The 22,442-nt window shown below is 42.2% G+C and overlaps 3 protein-coding genes across 4 annotated transcripts; all 3 read left to right on the forward strand.

The window, feature by feature from the left end:
- Window positions 1–482: 482 nt before the first annotated feature.
- Window positions 483–1,583, forward strand: LOC311043306 (hydroxycarboxylic acid receptor 2-like; the record flags this gene model as incomplete). The annotated part of the gene is made up of 1 exon (XM_084054497.1): window positions 483–1,583. One exon carries the CDS (start codon window positions 483–485, stop codon window positions 1,458–1,460), a length of 978 nt encoding a protein of 325 aa, XP_083910623.1. The 3' UTR covers window positions 1,461–1,583.
- Window positions 1,584–6,535: 4,952 nt separating this feature from the next.
- LOC311043727 (uncharacterized protein) lies at window positions 6,536–9,429 on the forward strand. 2 transcript variants are annotated; one of them, XR_014600632.1, is made up of 3 exons: window positions 6,536–7,538; window positions 8,139–9,227; window positions 9,297–9,401. XR_014600632.1 is itself a non-coding variant. In XM_084055082.1 (2 exons), exons 1-2 carry the CDS (start codon window positions 6,682–6,684, stop codon window positions 8,398–8,400), a joined length of 1,119 nt encoding a protein of 372 aa, XP_083911208.1. In that variant the 5' UTR covers window positions 6,536–6,681; the 3' UTR covers window positions 8,401–9,429. The 2 variants fall into 2 exon arrangements, 1 of the variants encoding a protein (XP_083911208.1); XM_084055082.1 differs by having other exon boundaries at window positions 8,139–9,429.
- Window positions 9,430–20,257: 10,828 nt separating this feature from the next.
- LOC311043019 (uncharacterized protein) lies at window positions 20,258–21,743 on the forward strand. The gene is made up of 2 exons (XM_084054146.1): window positions 20,258–21,571; window positions 21,609–21,743. The coding sequence occupies exon 1, from the start codon at window positions 20,710–20,712 to the stop codon at window positions 21,193–21,195; it is 486 nt and encodes a 161-aa protein (XP_083910272.1). The 5' UTR covers window positions 20,258–20,709; the 3' UTR covers window positions 21,196–21,571; window positions 21,609–21,743.
- Window positions 21,744–22,442: the final 699 nt, after the last annotated feature.

The raw sequence follows: 22,442 nt of genomic DNA on the forward strand, positions 1-22,442 counted from the left end.
CCTGTGTGGTACAGTATGACGTTTATCTTGTGCAGTATGATGCTTTTCTTGTGCAGTATGATGTTTTTCTTGTGCAGTATGAGGCACCTTTGGTGTGGTATGGATGTGGAGGCACCTGTGGAGGCACCTGTGGTGTGGTGTGCATTTGGAGGCACCTGTGGAGGCACCTGTGGTGTGGTGAGGGCTTGGCCTTACATCTACAACTCATTTAACCCCTGCTCACTTTTCTTACTCACTCACTCATGTGATGTTTTATTACTACCATGCACATAGCGTGAGTAAGTGACCACATTTTGGGGATGTTTCTGTGCAAAAAACAAACATCTTCTAATGATATGCAGCATTGGTGGGTTTCCTGTGACTTCCTTTAAGCCTGTGACGTCCTTTAAACCACAGTGCTTCTATGCACCTCTTATAAGAACGCAATAAGAATTTGCTTATTTAGTGGACCTGTATCCAACAAACCGAGACTGTACATGAAAATGCCCCACCAATTCAATGGAACTTTGCTCATCAAAGTGCTACCTCCAGTACTTATCACTGAGTCCATTCTGGGTGTTGTCGGTAATGGCCTGGCTCTCTGGATCTTCTGTTTCCATCTGAAGCCGTGGAAGAGCAGCACTGTCCTCCTATTCAACCTGGCACTGGCAGACTTCCTGCTCATTGCAGCTCTGCCATTCCGTGCAAGCTACTACTTCTCTGAGATGACCTGGACATTTGGCGATACTTTCTGCAACATTAATCTCTTCATGTTGGCAATGAACCGCACTGGAAGTATCATGTTCTTATTGGCTGTTGCTGTGGACAGGTATGTGCGTGTGGTGCATCCCCACCATCCCATCAATTCTTTAAGTATCTACAAAGCAGTGTGCTGTGCAGTTGGACTGTGGGTGGTCACTATCTCAATGACTGCTCATCTCCTGGCTATACCAAGAAACAACACAAACGACTGCGAGAGCTTTACGGTTGCGTTGAAAAAGGGTCAGTCCAATTCTAAGGGGTTTAGTCTGACATGGCATAGATCTGTGTTTGTACTCTCCTTCTGGCTGCCACTGGTTGTAATACTCTACTGCACGTTCCAAATCATTGGTCATCTGAGAAGGGGACAACTGGCTCAACATGCCAAGACCAAAAAGGCTCTGTGGCTCATCACAGTAGTGGTGGTCGTCTTCATTGTCTGCTTCCTCCCAAGTAACATTACACAGCTACAGACCTGGATCAAGAGCCATTCTGCATCTGAACGTCATGACCTGGACCAAGCATTTTACATAACAGTTACCCTGACCTATCTCAACTGCACGTTGGATCCTGTTGTCTACTACCTCTCCAGCCCTACATTCCAAAAAGTCTGCAAGAGAGCTATTCGACTACATCAAGCAGGGGACACTGCAGCAGCAGGGAACACTGCAGAAGCAAGGGACAATCGAGACACAGGCTCCAAGACCATCAGCCAAATGTGACAGATGAAAACAAAGGAATTATTATCACCAAGATTCTCAATTACAGGCATTATCTTCCAAGGCTCTTTCAAAGTTGATTTTATATACAGATGCTAATGTTAATCCACAGTATGTGTATTTCAGTTTATTAAACAATATATTCTCTTTTAAAAACATACAAAACTTAGACATTTTCTAGCTTTTATTTGATCTATTAAAGATTGTATCCTGTGTAAACACATGTGTTATGTATTTTCTTGTACAATTTCAGTTGAGTTATTTTAAACATCAGTCACATATATATTTTTTTACAATTAAAGGACCACTTCACCCATTTTCAACCTATCCTATATTACAATTAGTTAATGGGCAATTATGAAGACCTCTAGTCTTCATAGAGGAGGGCTCAGAGGAGGGCTGTGAACAGTTCAGAAACCTGCCTTCATCATCGGTATAGGTTTGGCCATGTCAAACAAGATTTTATTTTACTTTTACTTGCAAATCTTTTTTTTATTAATGCAAGAGCAGGAGAACAGAAGACATTCATAAAGAAAATAAAAACGTTTGAAATATTGTTTGAAATGACCAAACCTGCCTACCGATGATGTCACTGGTAGGCATTAGGCAGGTTTCTGAACTGTCCAGCCCTCCTCTGAAACACAGAAATGGTGCCATATCTAAGTAGTACGCCTGCACTAACCCTACAGTAAAATGTATGGGAATGTAGACAAAGTAACATGTTTACCGTTATCAGACAGTAACTTTTTGAGTAGGATACGTTATTGAATTTTCAAATGCCTGTGTAGTCCAGAGCAGTAGTTCTCAAACTTTTTCATGTCAAGGACCCCTAACATAATGTGGATTTGGCCGTGGACCCCCATTTGAAAATATATTGTGCCAAGGACCCCACACAAGATTTGTGGTGTATATATTTGGGTTAAAGGGACCTCCTGACAAACCCTGCATTAGACTGTAAATTGAACCAAATACACAAATACACCAGGGCTGCCAACCCCCCTGGATCCTGCAGGAGTCTCCTGGATTTCGACCACATCTCCTTCTGTACTCTTGGATGTGATATCAAACTCCCAAAAATCACCAGAACACTTACATTTATGTTAAAAAAAGCATCTATTTTACATCTATGTTTAAAAAAATCGGGGGGAGGACCCCCAAACATTGGGGATGTGGTCAGTGTATGCAATCATACATTCAGAGATATTCACTTTTAAGCAGTGGTGGACAGTAACAGAGTACATTTGATTCTGAATTGAATTTTAATACACACATTAATCATGTTACCAAGATTGCTCTCTTTCATCTTAGAAATATTGCGCAAATCAGAGCCTATCTGTTGTTGGACGATGCAAAAACGTTGATCCACGCTTTTGTTTTCTCTCGGCTTGATTACTGCAATGCACTTTACTCTGGCCTGCCAAAGAAAACAAACAGATTACAACTTGTTCAAAATGCGGCAGCCAGAGGTTTAACTAAAACTAAGATGAGAGAACATATTACTCCAGTTCTAGCTTCACTACACTGGCTCCCGGTTGTTTTTAGGATTGATTTTAAAATTATTTTACTAGTTTATAAAGCTCTAAATGGTCTGGCACCTTCCTACCTCTATGACTGCCTAGAGAGATATGTTCCAAACCGGCCCCTCAGGTCTTCAAGTGCTGACCTGCTAGAGGTGCCTGGGCCAGCTTTCTATGTGCCACGGCCCACCCAGGCCCAGCCCATGGTTGCGCCCCTGACTTCTACTTGTACTTGCACTTAAGTATTTTTAAAAGTAATTATGTTTGTACTTTTACCCGAGTAACATTTTGACAGAGCTACTTTTACTGCAGTGAATTTGACCATTAGTATACTTTTAATCAAGTACTGGGGTTGAGTACTTCGTCCACCACTGCTTTTAAGTAATGAGGTGAGGCAGTTCATTGACTATCAAATGATGGTAACATTTTACCTCTAGAGAAACTCTATGTGGTTTGATCTTCAGTGATTATTAATATTATCCTCTAAACACATTCTACAGCGTTGACTATGCAAAATGTTGACTAATTAATTTACAAATTATCCTCCCCCCTCAAAAAAAAATCTCCTGGATTCTGACAGTCCAATGTTGGCAGCCCTGAAATAAACACGTGTACACTCTCAGAGGTACAGCTCCATAAGGGTCCATAAAGGTCCATTTGGTACCAAACTACTATCAATCATTTTGCAGGGGACTGGGGACCACCTGGAACCCCCTCAAGGACCCCACACTTTGAGAACCACCGGTCCAGAGACAGAGAGTCTAATCACTGTCAACTCTCCCCAGCTGTGCCAGTTGGGGCGAGAAAGTTTACGCAGTCAGGCGCACATTCTGCCAGGTGATTTGATTAGCATATACCTGCGTACGGCCAGTTTCCTTGTTTTATTCAACTATTCAAATGCCCACTCACTGCCACAAGAGAGACAGAAAAAGAAAGGCAAGAGGAGCTCAAACAAAGTAGATTCACAAATAGCCTAGGCCTATCTACTGGTGTCTGGTTCAGGGAGCACAAGGAGCAACTTAACGCTCGATGGTTATGTGGAGCAATACAAGAAAACAAACGGGACTGACAAAAAGGTAAGGTGCTTGCTTAATTAGCCATGGTTCACATGACGGATGAACTTCAATCTGTGTTTGTACTTACTCCATTGTACAGCCCGTACATATACATAAACGATCAGATTTAAAATATAAAGTGCTTACCCCATGGCAACGGATGTTACAATTCTACTCGGGCTCTCATAAGTACCAGTATCTTCCGTATTGTTCAATAAAAAGCATTTTAATCCGATCGGGTGGCCATTTTCTCCGAAGTTTCTCCATTTGCTTTCAACTACGCGACCCTATCGGTTGGGAGGTGTATTGCACTCTGATACATTATTCATTACTATGGAAAAATGGCCACCAAAACACTAAAATGCTTTTTATTGAACAATACGGAAGATACGGCTACTTATGTGGACCCGAGTAGAATTGTAACATCCGTGGCCACGGGGTAAGCACTTTATATTTGAAATCTGATCGTTGAAGTTAATCCATGACTGTCATGTTTCAGGGCTAGGTGCTTAATGTAGCTTATAACTGCTGCCCTCCAGTGACCAGGCTGAAGGAGTAATACACCCTCGTATCAGCTAAAAGGACAGCTGCAGAAGTATTTCAGCTGCATCTTAATTCTGATGTTTATAGGGTGTTAGTGTAGATTAGAAGTTGTGGTTGGCATGAGGATGAGAGCCAAGAGCACAATACACCTATTTCAAATTTAAACTACTGTAATTAGCCTAATTGGAACATCTTCTTAGTAGAGGGCAAAATAAAGTTTATATACTGTCATTTCATTTGTGCAGCTCAATGTGTGTCCAACCTTCAGGACAATTAAGTCTGTCTATCTGACACAAGGTAGAAATGGCACTTGGTGTAATTTGATAATTGGAACCATAGGCTTGTCAATCTCAGATTCCTAAACATACCAAAACATACAGAAAATACATTGACACAGATAAGATGACAAGTGTTGCAGAAACACTCCCCTATAGGGTCAGATTATGTAAAAGAAAATGGGTTACAGACATACAAGGAAATAATTAACCCATTCAAGGTAATAAACAACTTTATAGAACAGGATGCAGCCCCAGGGATTGTGGTTGTGGCTTCTTTAATAACTTCACACATATTAGGCGCTCTGATGCTCATGTCAAGAGTGAATTGTTTGTAGGGCAGGGTTCAGTATCTTGCTCACATCAATGTTGATGGACACATATTAGCTGTTGAAAGACGCCTTTGGGGGTGAATGTGTTATTGTTGTGGGGGATCTGCTATTTTCAAAATATTTTAATACATTTGAAAACTTGTGAAATAGGATATTCTGCATAATGAGTACTTTTACTTTTGTACTTTAAGTATATCTTGAATTCCAGATTTTACTTGTAACAGAGTATTTCTACATTGCAGTATTGAATACTTTTACTTGAGTCATGAACGTAAGTACTTTTTCCACTACTGGCCATGTGATATGGTCCTCTAATCCCTAGGCCTTCTCCCTTGAGTTATGTAGCAGTGCACAGTCTAGCTTTCTGCCATGTCCTGAATAAAATAAGACAAAAATGCACTTAAAAGCTTTGACAGTTACAATGTTCTACAGAATTGGAAGCAATATGTGGGCCTTTCTATGCTTAGTGTAGCATCTTAGCAATGTTTATATGCAAAAAAAGAGCTACAGTATGACCCACTTTGCTAGTGCTTCTTTGCATTTCACCACAGGCACCATGTGTCCTGTGTTGAAGGGCACTAGTAGGTAGTGCAGTGCTGTTGTGGTGTCTCAACAAGGTTTTTCATTGTTTTCTTCTGGGTATAAATTACACTTGGTCTAATATGAGAATTGGAACAATATACACACACAGTTCTTGGTACTTGTCAATTTTAAATTCCTGAATTAACCCAAACAGAGCATAAAGACTAGTGGAAATTGTATATGGCACACAGATAACAGTCAGTACTGAGATGCTTTTCCTGCTGAAGTTATAGTTCACATGCAAATATACAGAGGACAGTGGTAACAGTTAAAACCTAGACCAGTTGTTTTGCTTATCATTTGTAAACAGTATGATGCAAATGTATGTGCTGTTATTTGGTAAGAATAAATCAAACGGAGCAGTATAACGATGTTACTTATTCATTCCTAGACACTGCCCTCACCTGGTACTTACTCACATACACCTACTGTATACACTCATATGAATCATATTGCTCAACATATTCTCATGATTATGATACTGTATGTTTATAAGTGTGATGTATGTGGGCCACTGCCACAGTACCAAGAGAGAAACACCCATTTGTTTGTGACAGAAGTCCATAAAGTCATTCCTGACAGGGGCAACCCTAACTAAAGTGGAATACAGTCACAATTGATTTGATCATAATGTTAAAATGGACTATTTGAAATCTGATTTTTTATGTTTTTTCTTCAGATTCGGAACCCCACCGTGTCTCCAAGGTCTGTGTTGTTCATTTCTGTGGCTCCTGAAGACTGAAGCGATAGGAGAACCTCCATCCCTTCAATCCATTCATGCAGCTGCTCACTGCTGCCCCTGCGGACAGCTGAAGGCACAACAACCAACTCTACCCTTCTCCATCACACCTCCATATTTTATTTAGGATTATTCTCTCTTCCTCTGACTTTTATTCATCTACTTTACCTTCTACTCCTGTATGACTTCTCCACGTCCTCCGGCTCCCCCCTCCTCTCTTGACATGAATCCGTACAGAAATCCAAACATAAACTCCAGTCTCTCACCACACAGTGCTGCTGCTTCTGTCTCCCCTGTCTCCTTAACCGGCCCTCCACTGTACCTCTCCCCACTTGTTAATATTAACACAAATCAACCTTACCACACCGTATCACCAATTTCAACCCCAAGCTCTAATCCAGTTGTCCATACCAGACATACTTTCTATGCACATCCCCACCAAAAACCACCTCCTTATCAAGACTCATTTTTAGATCAAACCCCAACCCAAGCTGCTAACTCAAACCTGTACTCTTCTCCAGCTCTACATCCAGCTCAAGATGCTGTCATAAATATCAACCGATCACCAGTCCCTGGTCCAGCTCAAGACCCAGGCCTGAACCAAGCCCCTATACCAAACCGTTACATGTCCTTACTTCCTGTTTCAACCCCCTCCCAGATGTCAGTAGTTGTCGACCAATCCCCCTCTCTCTCCCTCTCTCCAACCCTATTTCTACCTTCACCGCAGCCCTTTGAGGACCCGTGCCCTGACCTGGAGTGTGCCATCTGTTTCAGCCAGTTCAATAATGTCTTCCGCTGTCCCAAGATGCTCCAGTGTAAACACACATTCTGCCTGGAGTGTTTAGCACGTATTAACGTCAAGTCAGCACAGCCCAACAGCATCCAATGCCCACTGTGTCGCGGTCTCACCCCCCTGCCAGTGTTGGGTTTGCCCAAGCTGACCACAGACAATGACGTGTTGTCCTACCTACCTGCCGCCATGCACAGGGTCTACAGCATCCGTTTCAACAGGAGAAAGGGAAAGCTGAAGATCAAAAGGTCTGATTGTTAATTGATTTGATTGTTTAGTAACTAAATTAAACTGCACAAGAACTAACAAAAAGAGTCTAACTGGAATTACAGGTGTACAAGAAGTTCCAGTATTCTGGACAACACATTGCACTGTACTTCTTCTTAGTTATTTTCCAAGCGTTATCTTTGTGTGAGATGGAGATACAACTGGGAACGAGATTATATTGAAATTAACATTAAAACAAAAATGCAAAGAGCACCTATTCCTACGGGCTGGGGCGGTACATGTCGGTAGGGAGTGTTGGGCGGGACGAGTAGGATGAAGGCTCTCTGTCCTCCCGGTGGGGGCTCCTCACTGGCAGGTGAGTCAGTAGGATACAACAGCCGTGACAAGACAGAAATGTGTTTCGGGAGTAATCAATTTGCATAACGACTACATTTCGAGAAAAGGGTGTAAAAAAATATTGACTTTCAATTTCAGACATGTAATTTGCTTTGCCATATAATTCTCATTTGCGTAGGAATGTTAGTTCTTCAGTTTCCCAAAAATTGTGTTTTTCATGAAGTGTGCTGTTCATCATCAGTGTTTTATCCTTTTCCATCAACATTCTCTTTCTCTTCAAAAAGGGCGTCTGCAGGTCACCGACAATGGGGACAAAGGTCACTGGCCCCTCTGAGGTCTGTCAGCCACTCCCTGGATGTTGGGCTCCCCAGCCCTCCCCTCACTGCTCGTGCTGGGAGGCGGGGTGAGGAGAGGGGTGTAGGAGGAGCACTGCTAAGACTAACAGCCAGGCCAGCGTGTCGAGCCTTCCTCTTGACATCAGTGGTGTTTATGATGGTGATTCTGACTGGCATTGTCATCTTCCTCATTGCCTTCAAAGAAAACTGAGTGCGTATAGAGAGAATTGCATTACTTTGGAATTATGATGATATGAGGTTTCATAAATGGGACAATGAAGCTTTGCTGTCTGGATATTATGAATTCATTTTAGTTTGTCATGATGGCTTAATGCACAAAAATACTAATGTCTGAATGCTATGTTTTTTTGTATATTTATTACTTGTTATTTAACTGTCTTCACTCTTTTAAATGTGGAGAAACTAATGTGTACCCACAATCCACAGCCATCTCCTTGCATCTTTTATTCTCCCTCTTTTTTTAACTCCCATCCTCTTCTGTGGCCTTTCTACACACCACCACCTAGTGGTGTAGGGAGGTCAGTTGACCTTTGATTCAGTCCCCCCCCCCCTCATGCAAATGAAGGGAGAATGAAGCCACTGTTAACTTTCTGATGCAGTAAAATGAACTGAGGTGTGTGAGAGTGCAGGACTAGCTTAATTTCAATCTGTTCATTAAGTTAAAATTTCCTACAAAGGCTGTTCTAACCTGGACTTATTTTAATCACACTTTATTTTAACCAATCTGTATGGTAGAGTATCTTAATACAGAAAACTGTTGTCGGGTAGGACACCTAAGGTTAAACAATGGAGCACTGAATTGGGCACAAGATGTGCTGTTATCTTTATTGAAACTCAGTGGTGGTGATAATTATTGTAGTTCTCTGTTGGGAGAGAGAGATTCAAAGGACGGATTTGAGCTTTTAGGGCAAAAAAGCTAATTGTTGGTTGAGGAATTACATTTTCTATAAACACTATGAATGGATGGAGAGAACATTTAATCTACAATGCAATTGGAAAATTAAGGAGGTCAATATAGTGTACCGCCAAAAGACTGGGACAGTGGAATGAAATGGGTGGAATTCTGAATCACTTTTATCAACACAGTAAAAAAAAAAAACGAACTATTTAGGGTTAGGGTCCCTAACTCTGCCAGTTCTTCACTAGTGACTGTATAGATTTTAGATGACGAATTGGTTTGTGTGTTCCTGTACATGTGTATTTAAACTGTCAAATTGTTTTATAATCACCTGTTTTACCATGCATTAGAAAATAAACTTAATTTGTGTATTTATGACTGCAGTGATTTATCAAAAGTTGCACGACAAAAAGTTGCACAATCAACAAATTACTTTCTCCTAAAAGTTTAAATACATTACTTTTTTAACTCTCCTAGTATTTACTCTTGACCAAAAAAAAGCAACTATAAAATGCAAGATCTAATTACATTAGGTACCTAGTATGACATGAAATTCTTTAAATGTACATGAAATTCTTTAAATCTACATCAGGCCTAATCTGCTCTGTAAAATGTGTGTGTGTGTGTGTGTGTGTGTGTGTGTATTAATCTTGTGTTTATTGATCAGCTGCCGCATTGTCTTGACGGAATATACTGTCTCATCCTTGTATCAACCCCTCAGCCGTGCAGGGCAACTAAATTGCTGCATATGTGATGATCATTCTGGAAAACCAACGCTGAATTGCCTAAAAACTTAAGAGCATTCCCAATACCGTCCGCCAAGTGGCGCTCTAACATTAACTTATATGGCCACTCCATGACTTGCCAAAAAGTGTGTGATTGCATGGAAAAGTACAGGCCTGTGGTATAAATGAGAGTGAGACCCTGTCTACATGGAGAATAGCCACCACGTCAACAATGATGTTGGAATAGATGGAAAGTTTATTTTACTCTCAATATCTGACACTCAAATGGTATAGTGACAGTCATAGCCTTGGCCTGACGCCAGGACTGGTCATTAATGCATGAGTGGTCCTGGGGAAATACAGAAGGGGTCACCGTCAGTGGGAAGGATGTTTAGGAAGTGAGCCTGACATTTTGCTGACGTAAAACCAGCCAGGGTGTAGTTTTTTTTTTGGTTAAGAGACAGGAAGTTAGAATCTGTTGGTGGTTGAGGAATATTCCATATCACAAATACACGCGCACCTCAAGACCAAGGTTTGCCAAAAACCTTGAGGTTAGAAAGTCAGATTTATCACATTGGCAATTTTTTGTTGCTTTTTTAAAGTCTTGAAAGTTAATGCCACACCTCTGACAAAAATATGAATGTTGAATCTAAAATATGAATCTATAGTTCTGAGCCTAAATTTAATAGACTTGGCGCAAGTCCTTTGTCAATCATTACATTTCACCAGTGCCTATGAAAGATGTCAAATCCAAATTTGACATCTTTAAGGACTCAACCTTTCTATATAGGAAAATCTTAAAGCCCCACTTTTGAAAGTGCTCCTTATGCAGAAATGTCCCACTGCATAACAAACTTTTGAAAATAGCCGATCTACTAGCTCACAACGATGCGACGCGTTGTGAGCTTGCAGATCTGCTATTTTCAAATAGCCGCGGTATACAGTACAGGGCGAAAGTGGCTAATGTAGGATTTGTAATAATAATCAATATCTATTAAGTAACTAGTAACTAAAGTTTTCAAATAATCATAGAGTAAAAGTACAATATTTGCCTCTGAGATGTAGTGGAGTAGAAGTAAAAGTACTGAAATTTGGAAATACTCCAGTAAAGTAAAAATACCTCAAAATACAAGTACAGTACTTGAGTAAAAGTACTTTCCACCACTGGTCAGGGGAGGGTGCCTGTTAGGCGGGGAGGGGAAAAGGGGAGGATACAAAGTCTGCACGCGTCCCTCTCCTCGCTCTCAGGTGAAAAGAAGTGGCTGGTGATATGTATTGGAAGAGGCATGTGGTTGTCTATTCCCTCCTCAGGCCAACAGTGGAGGTTTGCTGCCAAAGGGATTGGCCAAGTCCAAACTGAGGAGAAAATGAAGTGAGAAAAATACGTTGACACAAACAATCCAACTGTTAATCACCAGTTCAGTTCATGTACTCTGCATTAAGTGAAAGTGCCAACGTAATGTAGCTTCATGTACTGTAGATGCAAAGGAAAAAGAATGATGGAAACAATACCATGAGGAACTTGTCACGCAAGGATTGCATAGCTACAATTGGTTAATAGAAAACACTAAATGCTAAATAATGTCAATATACCTGTATTGTGAGAATACTGCCATAGAATCTTGATAATGTGGCCACGGAAATAAAAATTGTTGCAGTAGATGAGACTTAGATGTACCCTTTAACTCAAAAATGTTATCCAATCAATTCCTTTTTTCCATTTTACTTGATCAAACACTATAATCAATGGCAGCCTTCTTGAATTTACTGTGACCATTAAAACAATTATATGTTTTAGAAATGTTCAATGTTCATCAGCCCACGCAGAGGCCTGGGAAACTGGAAAAGCATCATGGGTCATTGAAAACAATGTCAATGTTCTCTTCTCTCGCCTCAACGGCTTGATGGCAAGTGTGTGTGTGTGTGTGTGTGTGTGTGTGTGTGTGTGTGTGTGTGTGTGTGTGTGTGTGTGTGTGTGTGTGTGTGTGTGTGTGTGTGTGTGTGTGTGTGTGTGTGTGTGTGTGTGTGTGTGTGTGTGCGCGCACTAAAAATCCTGTGTGTTCATTAACTCTGAGACTTGGAGAGCTGCGAACAAAACAAAATAATTTTGAATGAGGTCAGTGCACTGAAGAGACCCTTTCCTCTTCTATCTCCTCCTTTTCAGAAAATGTGTTTCTCCTGTGCTCGTTCACAAACAAAGCTTTGCCTCAAAGATGTTACAAAAGGGCTCTGTAATAGTTCTACAGTGAAAGTCACTAATTTGCCACACAGCTAAGAGCTAAAACCTTTATTTATTCGTTGTCCGGGTACCCCCAGGGGTCTATACTTGGTCCCCCCCTCCCCCCTCCCCCCCACACACGCACACACCAAATGTGTTTGCCGAACATGTTGCAGCATGATTTGTTGTGAGCTTGTCCATCTGCTTTTGCCAAATGTTTTCCCCGGAATAGTGACGCTAGGGTTCACGTGGTTAAACCTACATTAAACATCTGGGTTTTGGGGTATGTTCATAAATTTATGTTTTGGGGTTAATCTGATGTTGGCTTGTGCTGGCAAGAGTGCATGTCAGCAATTGGCAAAGGGACAGAATCATTGTATTTGGCCTGGTGGGATGCCTATTCCATAGCCTGGAGGGTTGATTGCAAAATGTTAACTAATATGAAAAATAACAGAGAATTGAGGTTCTTGGCCGGCTGTCAGCATGCACAGGAAATATGATGTGGATCGGCCAATCGAGTGAATACATTGTCATTATTAATGTATACATTTTTAAGATGATTTGTAAGGTCTATATTAGACAGGAAGAGAGAAAAGAGATGGAGGATGACACTTCACACAGGCCGTCCTAAGACAGACTCAAACCACAAGGACGCAAAAGAAACAACTGTTTGAATGCTACTTCCGTTGTTAAGGAGTGTCTGCCCACGCACACAGTCAATTACTACAAATATACAATACAGACCCACTCACTCACACACACACACACACACACACACACACACACACACACACACACACACACACACACACACACACACACACACACACACACACACACACACTCTGGATAACATGACAGGGATAATACATTCTACACACATTACATCACTGGGGGTAGGCTATTGCTACCTTTGCTTCTGCACCACTGCTGAGTGGAAACAGTGTCAAGAGATTAGCAAAACACTGCAAATGAGATGTTAATGACTGATTTATTGTGCTACAACATTGAATCATTGTTGCTGTCTATCCATTAGCACTGTGCATCCGTTTTCTCTGCTTTGTTGTATCACAACGCCTGTTGCTACAGGTGACTGGAAGTTTTATTATGAGAAAGTAAGCTAATGGATCAAAGTGTTTTAAAGCAGTTCAGTCTAGTTTGGTTTGTTTTGACACATTGTATTAATGTCATTTTTACATTATCATCCCTCATACAGTACAATGCATCTTGATTAAATGATCAATAATGGCACATTTAAATCACAGATTTTTTAATGCCTCCACCAACGGAGTTCCTTTCCCTGTGTGTAAAACCGTTGATGAGATACCACTTCTGATTGCATGTTTTAAAACAGGCTTTCCAGAAAACAGAGGAATCCAAATGTTATGTCTGTTTTACATAAGATTGGATATCGCTCTTCTATACAATGACAAACAGCTAGGTTACCACTTTAAAGCTACAATCCAGAAGTTAGGATTTTAATGACTAAAGTGATATTTGAATCTCTATGATAGAGTATGCTAATTCAAGAACTAGTACATCTGTAATGGTTGAAGGTGTCTCCCTATACTCTTAGACCCTGGTGTTGGGTAGGACTGCTTGACATGGACACCCATGGATTACCCTCTCAGCACCTATAGTATTACACGCCTGTCTGGCTTTGGCCGTTGGGGCTTCCCTCTTTTGTGATCCTTCCTGGTGTAACTTCCTTTTCTTTTCCAGTCAAAGGTCTGTTTTTGGGAGTTTTCTCCTTGTTCGATTTACGGTTAAGGACAGAGGGTGTTGTTTTGTTTCCTTTGGTAAATGAGGGCCAGTAAAACCCTTTGAGACAATAACAGTGTAAGGGCTATGCAATTAAGTGGTTAAACTTGACTTGAATTAATTGACTGAACCACCAATCATTGATGTGTACCTTTTCAAATTTTCATTTTTTATATATATCCCACAAGGTTTCCAGTTGAACTGTATAACTTACTGATAGGATAAAGAGGCAGAGAGACAAGAGACAGTGAAAGAGAGAGGAGAATTCCAAATCTCTTCAGACTTGCATATGGAGATATTACTGGCAGAAACACCAATAGTGAATTGGAATATTTCTATCAATATCGTGTGAATTTATAGTCTGCAATTCAAAAGATGGTCTGCATTTCTAATGCGCCTTTTTCCAAAGCGTTCTAAAATGAGGATTATATTTATCCATTCACACACACTCACACCGACAGCAATGCAAGGCACCAGCCTGCTCATGGGGAGCAGTTAGAGGTTCAATTTCTTCCTCAAGGACACTCTCACCTGAAGCAAGGAGGAGCCAGGGATTGAACTGGGAACTTTCCACTTCCCAAATCGCCACTCTACCTTATAAGTCATTACCACCCACACATTTGTATGTGGCAAGATGGAGATGGAGTTTCTATCACCTGGAAATCAAGTCAAGTCACCTTCAGGGAGATTTAGAGCTGAAAGAATTATATGAAAGAACACACACACACACACACACACACACACACACACACACACACACACACACACACACACACACACACACACACACACACACACACACACACACACACACACACACACACACACTGGGCCTCTATATACGTGGCAGACAGAGTTTCAGTCTCCGGCAGGTCGAGACCTGTTGTGTGGTTGAGAACAGAGAGGACATCCCCTAGACCTAGAAGATATGTCTATATCAGGAGGAGTGCTACAGTACCTCAGGGTCCACCCACACACACAAGTACTGTACTTCTACAACTGAACGCATACACCATCTCTTCGTTGTGGTACACTCACTCTACTAAGCATTGCTTTTGCAGATTTTGTATTACAGTACACGTTCCTAAAATGACACACATACACACGCATGCACGCATGCGTGTGCACATGTATACTGTATGATCTGTGTTTTCTCACTTCATCCTTTCCTTCTTTCTTCTCCCCCTAAACAAATAGAAATTGAGCCATTTTCTCTCCCACATCCTTACTGTATAAGGGAAACCTTTAGTGCTCTCCCACAGAGTAACAGGACTACTCACACAAGTTTATTATGTTACTCACTCACTGTCTTACACACTAAGTACACACGCAAAACCTGATTAATACTTCAATGCATGATGGCGCATAAATTAGCCATGTCACACTGACTCGTACTACCACAGACCTTTCCCACTGAGTGTAAATGGTGAAACTATATCACAGTATGAACAGCATAACCCTAACCTTTTGAGCCAGATGATGAACTACTGCGAGGTGAGCAGGACTCATCCTTATTCAACTACAACTTCCTAATGATTGTGCAAAATGGCACCATTCAGTCTTTCAAAATTCTGATGGCTGAAGACAAAACATATAAATTATATAAATAATCACAGTACTTAGGCCTATTTGATGGTTGCATCGGTAAGTAGGTGGTCTATGGAGGACATTCAGGACAGAGGGCCTATTGGTAACAATTATTTAGGGTCAGATAATGTTAATGGTGTCAAAAATGCAATATCACAAACATAACCATACAGTACTGTAACTCGAACATACACCCATGTATAATACACAAACAAACACACTATCCTACTCATGCAACCTATACTGTAGGTCTTTGAACACCTAATTGTTACAGTACAGTCAGACAGACAGGGAGGTATACCCTATGTCTGCCCTGCCAAACCAAACACCATCTCAATGAGCTAATTACTGTGTTTTACCCCAAGTCAGTCAAACAGCTCAAACCTGACAAATCATCTATGTAGGGAGCTCTAGTCACGCCACGCTGACTGGAAAATGCACACACACGCACGTGCACGCACAAACACACACACACACACACACACACACACACACACACACACACACACACACACACACACTCACACACACACACACACACACACACACACACACACACACACACACACACACACACACACACACACACACACACACACACACACACACACACACACACGCCTAAACTACAGTATGCAGAGTTCAGCTCAAGGTGAAGTTTTTTTTAAAGGTCGCCTAATGCAAGATAATCAGAATCACAGTACATTTCTCATGCATCCCTCTCAGACTATCTCTCTATCTCTCTCTCACACACACACGCACGCACGCACGCACGCACGCACGCACGCACGCACGCACGCACGCACGCACGCACGCACGCACGCACGCACGCACGCACACACGCACACACGCACACACACACACACACACACACACACACACACACACACACACACACACACACACACACACACACACACACACTACCCTTCCCACCCTTCTGAGCAGTGAAAGGCCGTGAGATTAATACCACACCCTTAATGAATCACAGAAAGAATAAGTGAAAGGAGCCAGAGGAATAGTGTTGAACCACCCGCTTAGGGTGGTTGAACTGTGTGAACTGTGAGTGTAAAAGAGACAGAGAGTATGGGGGGGCAATGCCTGTACTGTACTGTACTGCAATAAAGGTCACAATCGCAAACCTGTTTTTGTTCATTAATTTAGCTTAAGAAAAGCTTTTTGCTTACTGTACAGACTCACTGAACTAAGCATGTTTAGCATGGATCTTTCCAACAGCTTGATGTATTCAAACATGGGAAGCCAGCTGCTCTTGTTTTTCCCTATTCTCGTGAAATAGCTTTTGTTGTTGTCTTGTGCATCCAGGCAACTGATGGGCCCAACAATCCTAAATTGATCAGAGAGGTTGCTTTTCATAGAACCCGGACATAGAAGACTTGGCTGGACCTAAAAGCGCGCCCTGCTGTAGCAGCAGTGTGTTGACAGGAGACGGATCATAAGATAATTGTACTAACCACAAAACCGGGATTGGAAGGAAGGGACATTGTCTCTCAAATCAACATTCTCAAATGATCACATGCCGGTACATGGATGCATTTGCAATGGGTTCACTATGACACTAATGCAACAGAACTCTATCCAGTCTAGTCCTGTAGGGGTTGTTTGTCTGCATACTCTGCTGTGACTATCCAGAATATCTGGGTCTGGGGAAGGTGATCTGGATTGTATTGGCCAGTGTGCTCAGTGCTGTATTTCCGAACGCACCCATTGTCTCCGCCAGGCCGAAGGCGTGGCCAAGACTATGTTTTGCCCCCTGTCCGTCTGTCCGTCCGTCCATCCGCCCGTCTGTGAACAGCTTATCTTCGGCACCGATTGACGTGAAACTGTGCACACACACTACCTGCCAAAGCAGAACCCCAATTTTTTTGCCAAACATTTTTTTTACTTACTCCTACAGATTTTGTCCAAATATCAAGCAAATCGGTACACAGTATCTGTAGAAAAGTCATCCTAGACAGCAACCCTCCCCCACTAGACAGCAACCCTCCCCCTGCCCTATTACCATGGATTGGCTCCACCCCTCTCACCTGCTCTCACTCCTCAATCAGTGGCCTGCTCTATATAAACTGCCTTTCAGTTCAGTTTGACAGCAGCAGCAGCAAGACCTCACATGAAAGCCGTAATGCCCTGAGAGCCCTATTGTCCTGGGAGTCTCAGCCAACCTATGGTTATGCGTCACTGAAGTGAGTTGAATTCATGGTTCTCATATGTTGCATATTATTGGTTTGATGAATGTAATGAATGTTACAGATCACCCGTTTGCCTTGAAACCCTATAGAGAGATTGTGTGTAATGTACAGTGCACACAAGGTACTTGTAGTAATCAAGGAAATGCAGTAACCTATAGAGCATATTGTGAAACTTTGTTTGGTACTCTAATTTAAGTGGTAGGCCTACCCATCCCCCCTTAGAGTGCTAATTATTGTCTTAGGTACCTAATTGTTTGTCTATTGTTAAATGTGATGTAATTAATGTTGGCTTGTATTTAACTATGTGTTTCTGTCTTTTTATAGTAAAAAAAACATAACCGAAGCCTCATCACCTCCTTGCCCAAACATATGCTCATGTGTGCAACGGAAAATAAATGGCTTAAATGGAAATCAGTTGTCTAACATTCTTGCCGATGTTCCATGGTGAAGTTCAAATAACCTGTGAACCAGAACTCTATCTTATAGTATCTCTATAGTCCTGTGATAAATTTTTCATATTCCATCCTGATTGGCTAAGATTGGCTTCCAAAGTTTGCAGGAGTGTTCCGTTTTGAACAAAATACCTCAAATCATGAACGCAGCGTGTGATTGCCGTGAAACGCACATTCCAACTAGACAAAGGAAGAAATGATTGACATTTTTCAAATCAGCCTCATGGTGGCGCTATAACAGGCCGATTCACGTTTTTACCTATAACTGCACCGATCGGTGTGAAACTTTGCATGCACACTTCCCAGAGGCCAATGAAAAACCAATGCTGTGCATTTTTTACATCGTAAACTCACACATGAATGCCTAGTTAGTTCAGTTACATTTGTACACAATCAGAGTTAAATTAACACTGAAGATTTGTAGTAGATGTGTAGTTGTGTTATAAGCAGAATAAAAACATGCATAGAAACAGTCCTCACACTGTAAGGTTAAATAAGATAAATTGCAAATATAACTGCAAAGTTGAGTCTGAAGGCAAGAGTTCAGGACAGGACAACAGTGATCAAATCCTCACACTTTCTCAACAAATAACAAGTCACGAAACATTTGCGAAATGCTATTAAAAGCCAGCATGAAACCAAATGGCGCCCCAAACGTGAGAGCAAAAGTTCAAATGAGTGCACTGAGACCCAGAGGGTTATTGTATTGCGTGCTGTGCCTTGGGTTGCGTGTTGGGTGGTGAGTTCAGGCAGCGTCTGACAGAAGAGCATGTTGTCTCTGTTTCTTTGCAGCCTAGGTTCTTTACTGTCTGAACTCTGCGTGTTCACTTACAGTATGTTGCATGCAGTGTGTGTGTGTTGCGTGCTGTAAGCGAGGGCAAACAGAGGATCAAAGGGATTCTGAGACATTCCAGAAGTTTCTCTGTATTTTTTTTGTGGTCGCAGCCCGAGGAGACAGCTCTGGGCTGGGACACAGAATGCAACGCTCCACACTACATGCAAACACACAGCAGATTATTTGTTGCATTTTTGCATGGAAATATATTGTAACAATTGTTCTTTACATAGACGTGAGTGCAAACACACTGCCATGTGTATCCATATAGTGGATTTGTGTAGAGAAAGGATAAGTGGAGAAGAATGGGGAGGAGAGGAGAGGAAAGAAGTATGGGGTCACACAGAGGGAAAGGGAGAGAGAGCGTTCATGACCTTCTCATTTCATAATCAAATGAGGGTTCGACAGGTCGTCGTAGGCCTGAGGTGGCTTGATTTTGATTCATCACGATATGTGGCTTTTTCTGTCAACAAACATTACAGTGTTAGTTAAAGAGGTGAGAGTGCTGCTCTTTCTGTTGACAACAAAAGTGTTACCGTTTCACTAAAATACAGATTTATTCAATCACCTTTCAGCACTTGCAGCGTCAGATTCATACAGGTGCATTCATTCCTCTGGGATCTGTGCAGGACAAGCACTTCCATTTTTTTGTAATTGGAGCAATAATGGGTTTACTGCTTCAGTAAACAGAAATATTAATTTCTATAGCTAAGATTTTTATCAGAGCCATATAATATTGATCCTCAACTGACATCGTTAATCTAACCTGGTGACTGGCTGGTTAATTGTTTGCGAAGGAAATGTGGGATGGACACATGCAGATAGTAGTGTATTCTAGTGATGTTTAATCTCTTATAAGAATGATAAAAAATAATGGGAGTAAAACGTCTGAGAATCATTCAGTGGAAACATTGAATGATTGATTGATTGATTGATTGATTGATTTAAGTAGTGCAAAATTCCTATCCACAATTTGTTTGGGGTTTAATGGAAGTTATTTGCTTGCTGCTGGAACACAATTCTACATTTCGACAAAGACCCTAAAATCTAAATCTCTGGTCACAGGCTTTCATGGAACTGTACCAAGAAGCTCACTAGAGGAATGCCGAGTGGAGACAGTAGGGCAGGGGAGAAAGGGGAAGGAGTAAAGAGGGTGAGGAGGAGCACCCTCTGAAATGGGTTTAAAGGGGCTGTTTGCGTGTGTCTAAAAATAATTTTACCCACAACAACAATTCCATGGATGGGTGGAGATTACCTGGCACCTTATCTGTCCCCACCTTCTTTGGAACTATTTAAAGAGCCTTTCTCTGGAAGAAGACAAGGAATAGAGAGGACCAGGAATAGAATCAGATAATTTTCAATGGAGAGATTCTGTTGAAGATAGAGCAAACTAGAGAGAGGTATCAGTGCACACGTACTGTAGGGGGAGTGATAGCATCGTGGAGAAGAAGTTGGCACCTGGATAAAGACTGACAGGCTGAGCAGGAAAATACCAGCAGTAAAACAAGTGGATCTGCATTCGTGAGATCAGACTTATATACATGAAGATATCAGCGTTGAAAACCCAACCGACTGTGCTTGATCAGAGAAGTTCCACCAGGAAATTCAAGAACTTAACTGTCAACGATCAACAGATGGGTGCAGTTTCCGGCTAGGCCAACAGCTGCAGAGAGGAAGAATAAAAATCTGTCTTGACTGTCATACAGGAGGGACAGACAGCCTGACTGACTGACTGCTGGACAAGAAGAATCCAGTCTCCAATAAAAAAACAAGATCAATAATTAATTGTCAAGAAAAGACATTTCTGGCTCTGACCATGAATTCCTCCTCCTCTGCCGCCTCCTCGTCCTCTTGGAGAGCGACCCCTGTCGCTGTGGGGCCCATGGACAGGACTGGTGCTCCCCTCCACGACACCCTCTTTTCCTCCTCCCCCCTCGATGCCGAACCCCTCCGTCCTGTCCCACCCCTCCGGCCTCGTGGACGGAGGCCCCTTAGGGTGCTGTATCCCCCCTCCCTGAGCAGGAGGCCCCCGCCACAGAGGGAGGCCCCGGACCCAGCAAGGCGCTGGCTGCGACTCCTCTTGGTACTCCTCTTCCTCCAGATTTACACTGAGGAGACATGCCCAGGATCTCAGGAGCTCCAGATTTACAGTCCAGATGCAGCAGCGCCTCAACCCCAAGAGGGGGGTGATGGGATCCCAGTTGCAGCGAGGAGCCAGGTTGGGGCAGCTGTGGAGGAACAGTGGAGGGTGCAGACGGTGTCAGGGGCATCAGGGTGCCAGATGGAGTGCGTTGTGGCCTGATTCAAGACCATCTCAATGACAATGGGCTTTTGATTCCATCCATGCCACTGGGTCTCCCCAACTGAACTGACCTAATTATAAGAAGCAAAGATGAAATAGTGGCCACAAAGAGGGTGACAATGAAAGATATGTATGACACATATCTTTCCTCTCGTTGTAGGTGCTGCCTGAGCAGATGTTATTCATATTGAATGCAGAGGTTTAGCATCTTAAGGTTTATTTGGATGTGTACCACAGTGCACTGCGACATGGTGGACAACTTGAATAGTGCAAATATTGCCGGTCCACTCTGACATGATTAGGCTTAGAGATGCTTAGATGACTTTAGTTTGTACTGTATGCTGTTGGAACAACTCATGGATATAATAATTCAAATGTTTGACTCTGGCATGCAAGAAACATCTACTAGTCAGGAAGGACAAGCAAAAGAAGAGGCAACTGGCAAACAAACAGCATGAGGGGCGAGCACCACCTTTTATTACCTGCGGTTTCATATCTTTGCTCTTGTATGGAAGTTGTATTTGTACAGCATGTGTGTAACAGATATCTTTGTTAAATGTTTGCATTTTTTATTCTTGATTGCCCTTTGAGGTTTTAAAAAGAACATTCAATAAAGCATGTAATTTACAGTATGTGTGTGTCTTCAGCGCTTCCCAAAACATTTTCAAATTATAAGAAAAGCCAGCATGAAACCGAATTAAATGACCTGGCTCTCTCCCTCTGTCCTTCTCTCTTCCTGGCCCCCTCTCTCTTTTTTCCTCTCTTCCCGTCTCTCTTTCTCATTCGCCTCTCTTACTGTAGTCAGACAGTGGATCCAGCTGTTTTAGATTTGGCCGGCTGCCACCTCTGAAACCCGAAACCCCTGCTGTCGTCATTAGCCAATCTGCACAGACATTTCCTCCACCAGTCTGGGAAATAGCGTTATGCATGAGTCTTAGCGTGTGTGTGAGTGTTTATAGTGGAAGGTGGGGTAAAAGTCGCTGTGCTGACTCAGACATAGACAGACTCAATGAAAGGAAAGGTAGTCCCTCACTCATCCCACACTGAAAGAGAAAACATTACATGACCACCACTACCGTGTGTGAGCACATGTCTAGCACTTCAACTCTAGTGAAAGTGTGGGTGTGCGTGCGTGCGTACCTCAGTTTCTCCACTGCATGGAGATGGAGAGATGGCCACACACTGTGATGCAGACATGTGTGCAGGCAGGTAGGGTAGTTGGTCTCAGATTCAATCTAGATATATTA

This window comes from Gymnoscopelus microlampas (genome assembly GCF_963454915.1).
Source record: "Gymnoscopelus microlampas genome assembly, chromosome: 4".
NCBI lineage: Eukaryota > Metazoa > Chordata > Actinopteri > Myctophiformes > Myctophidae > Gymnoscopelus > Gymnoscopelus microlampas.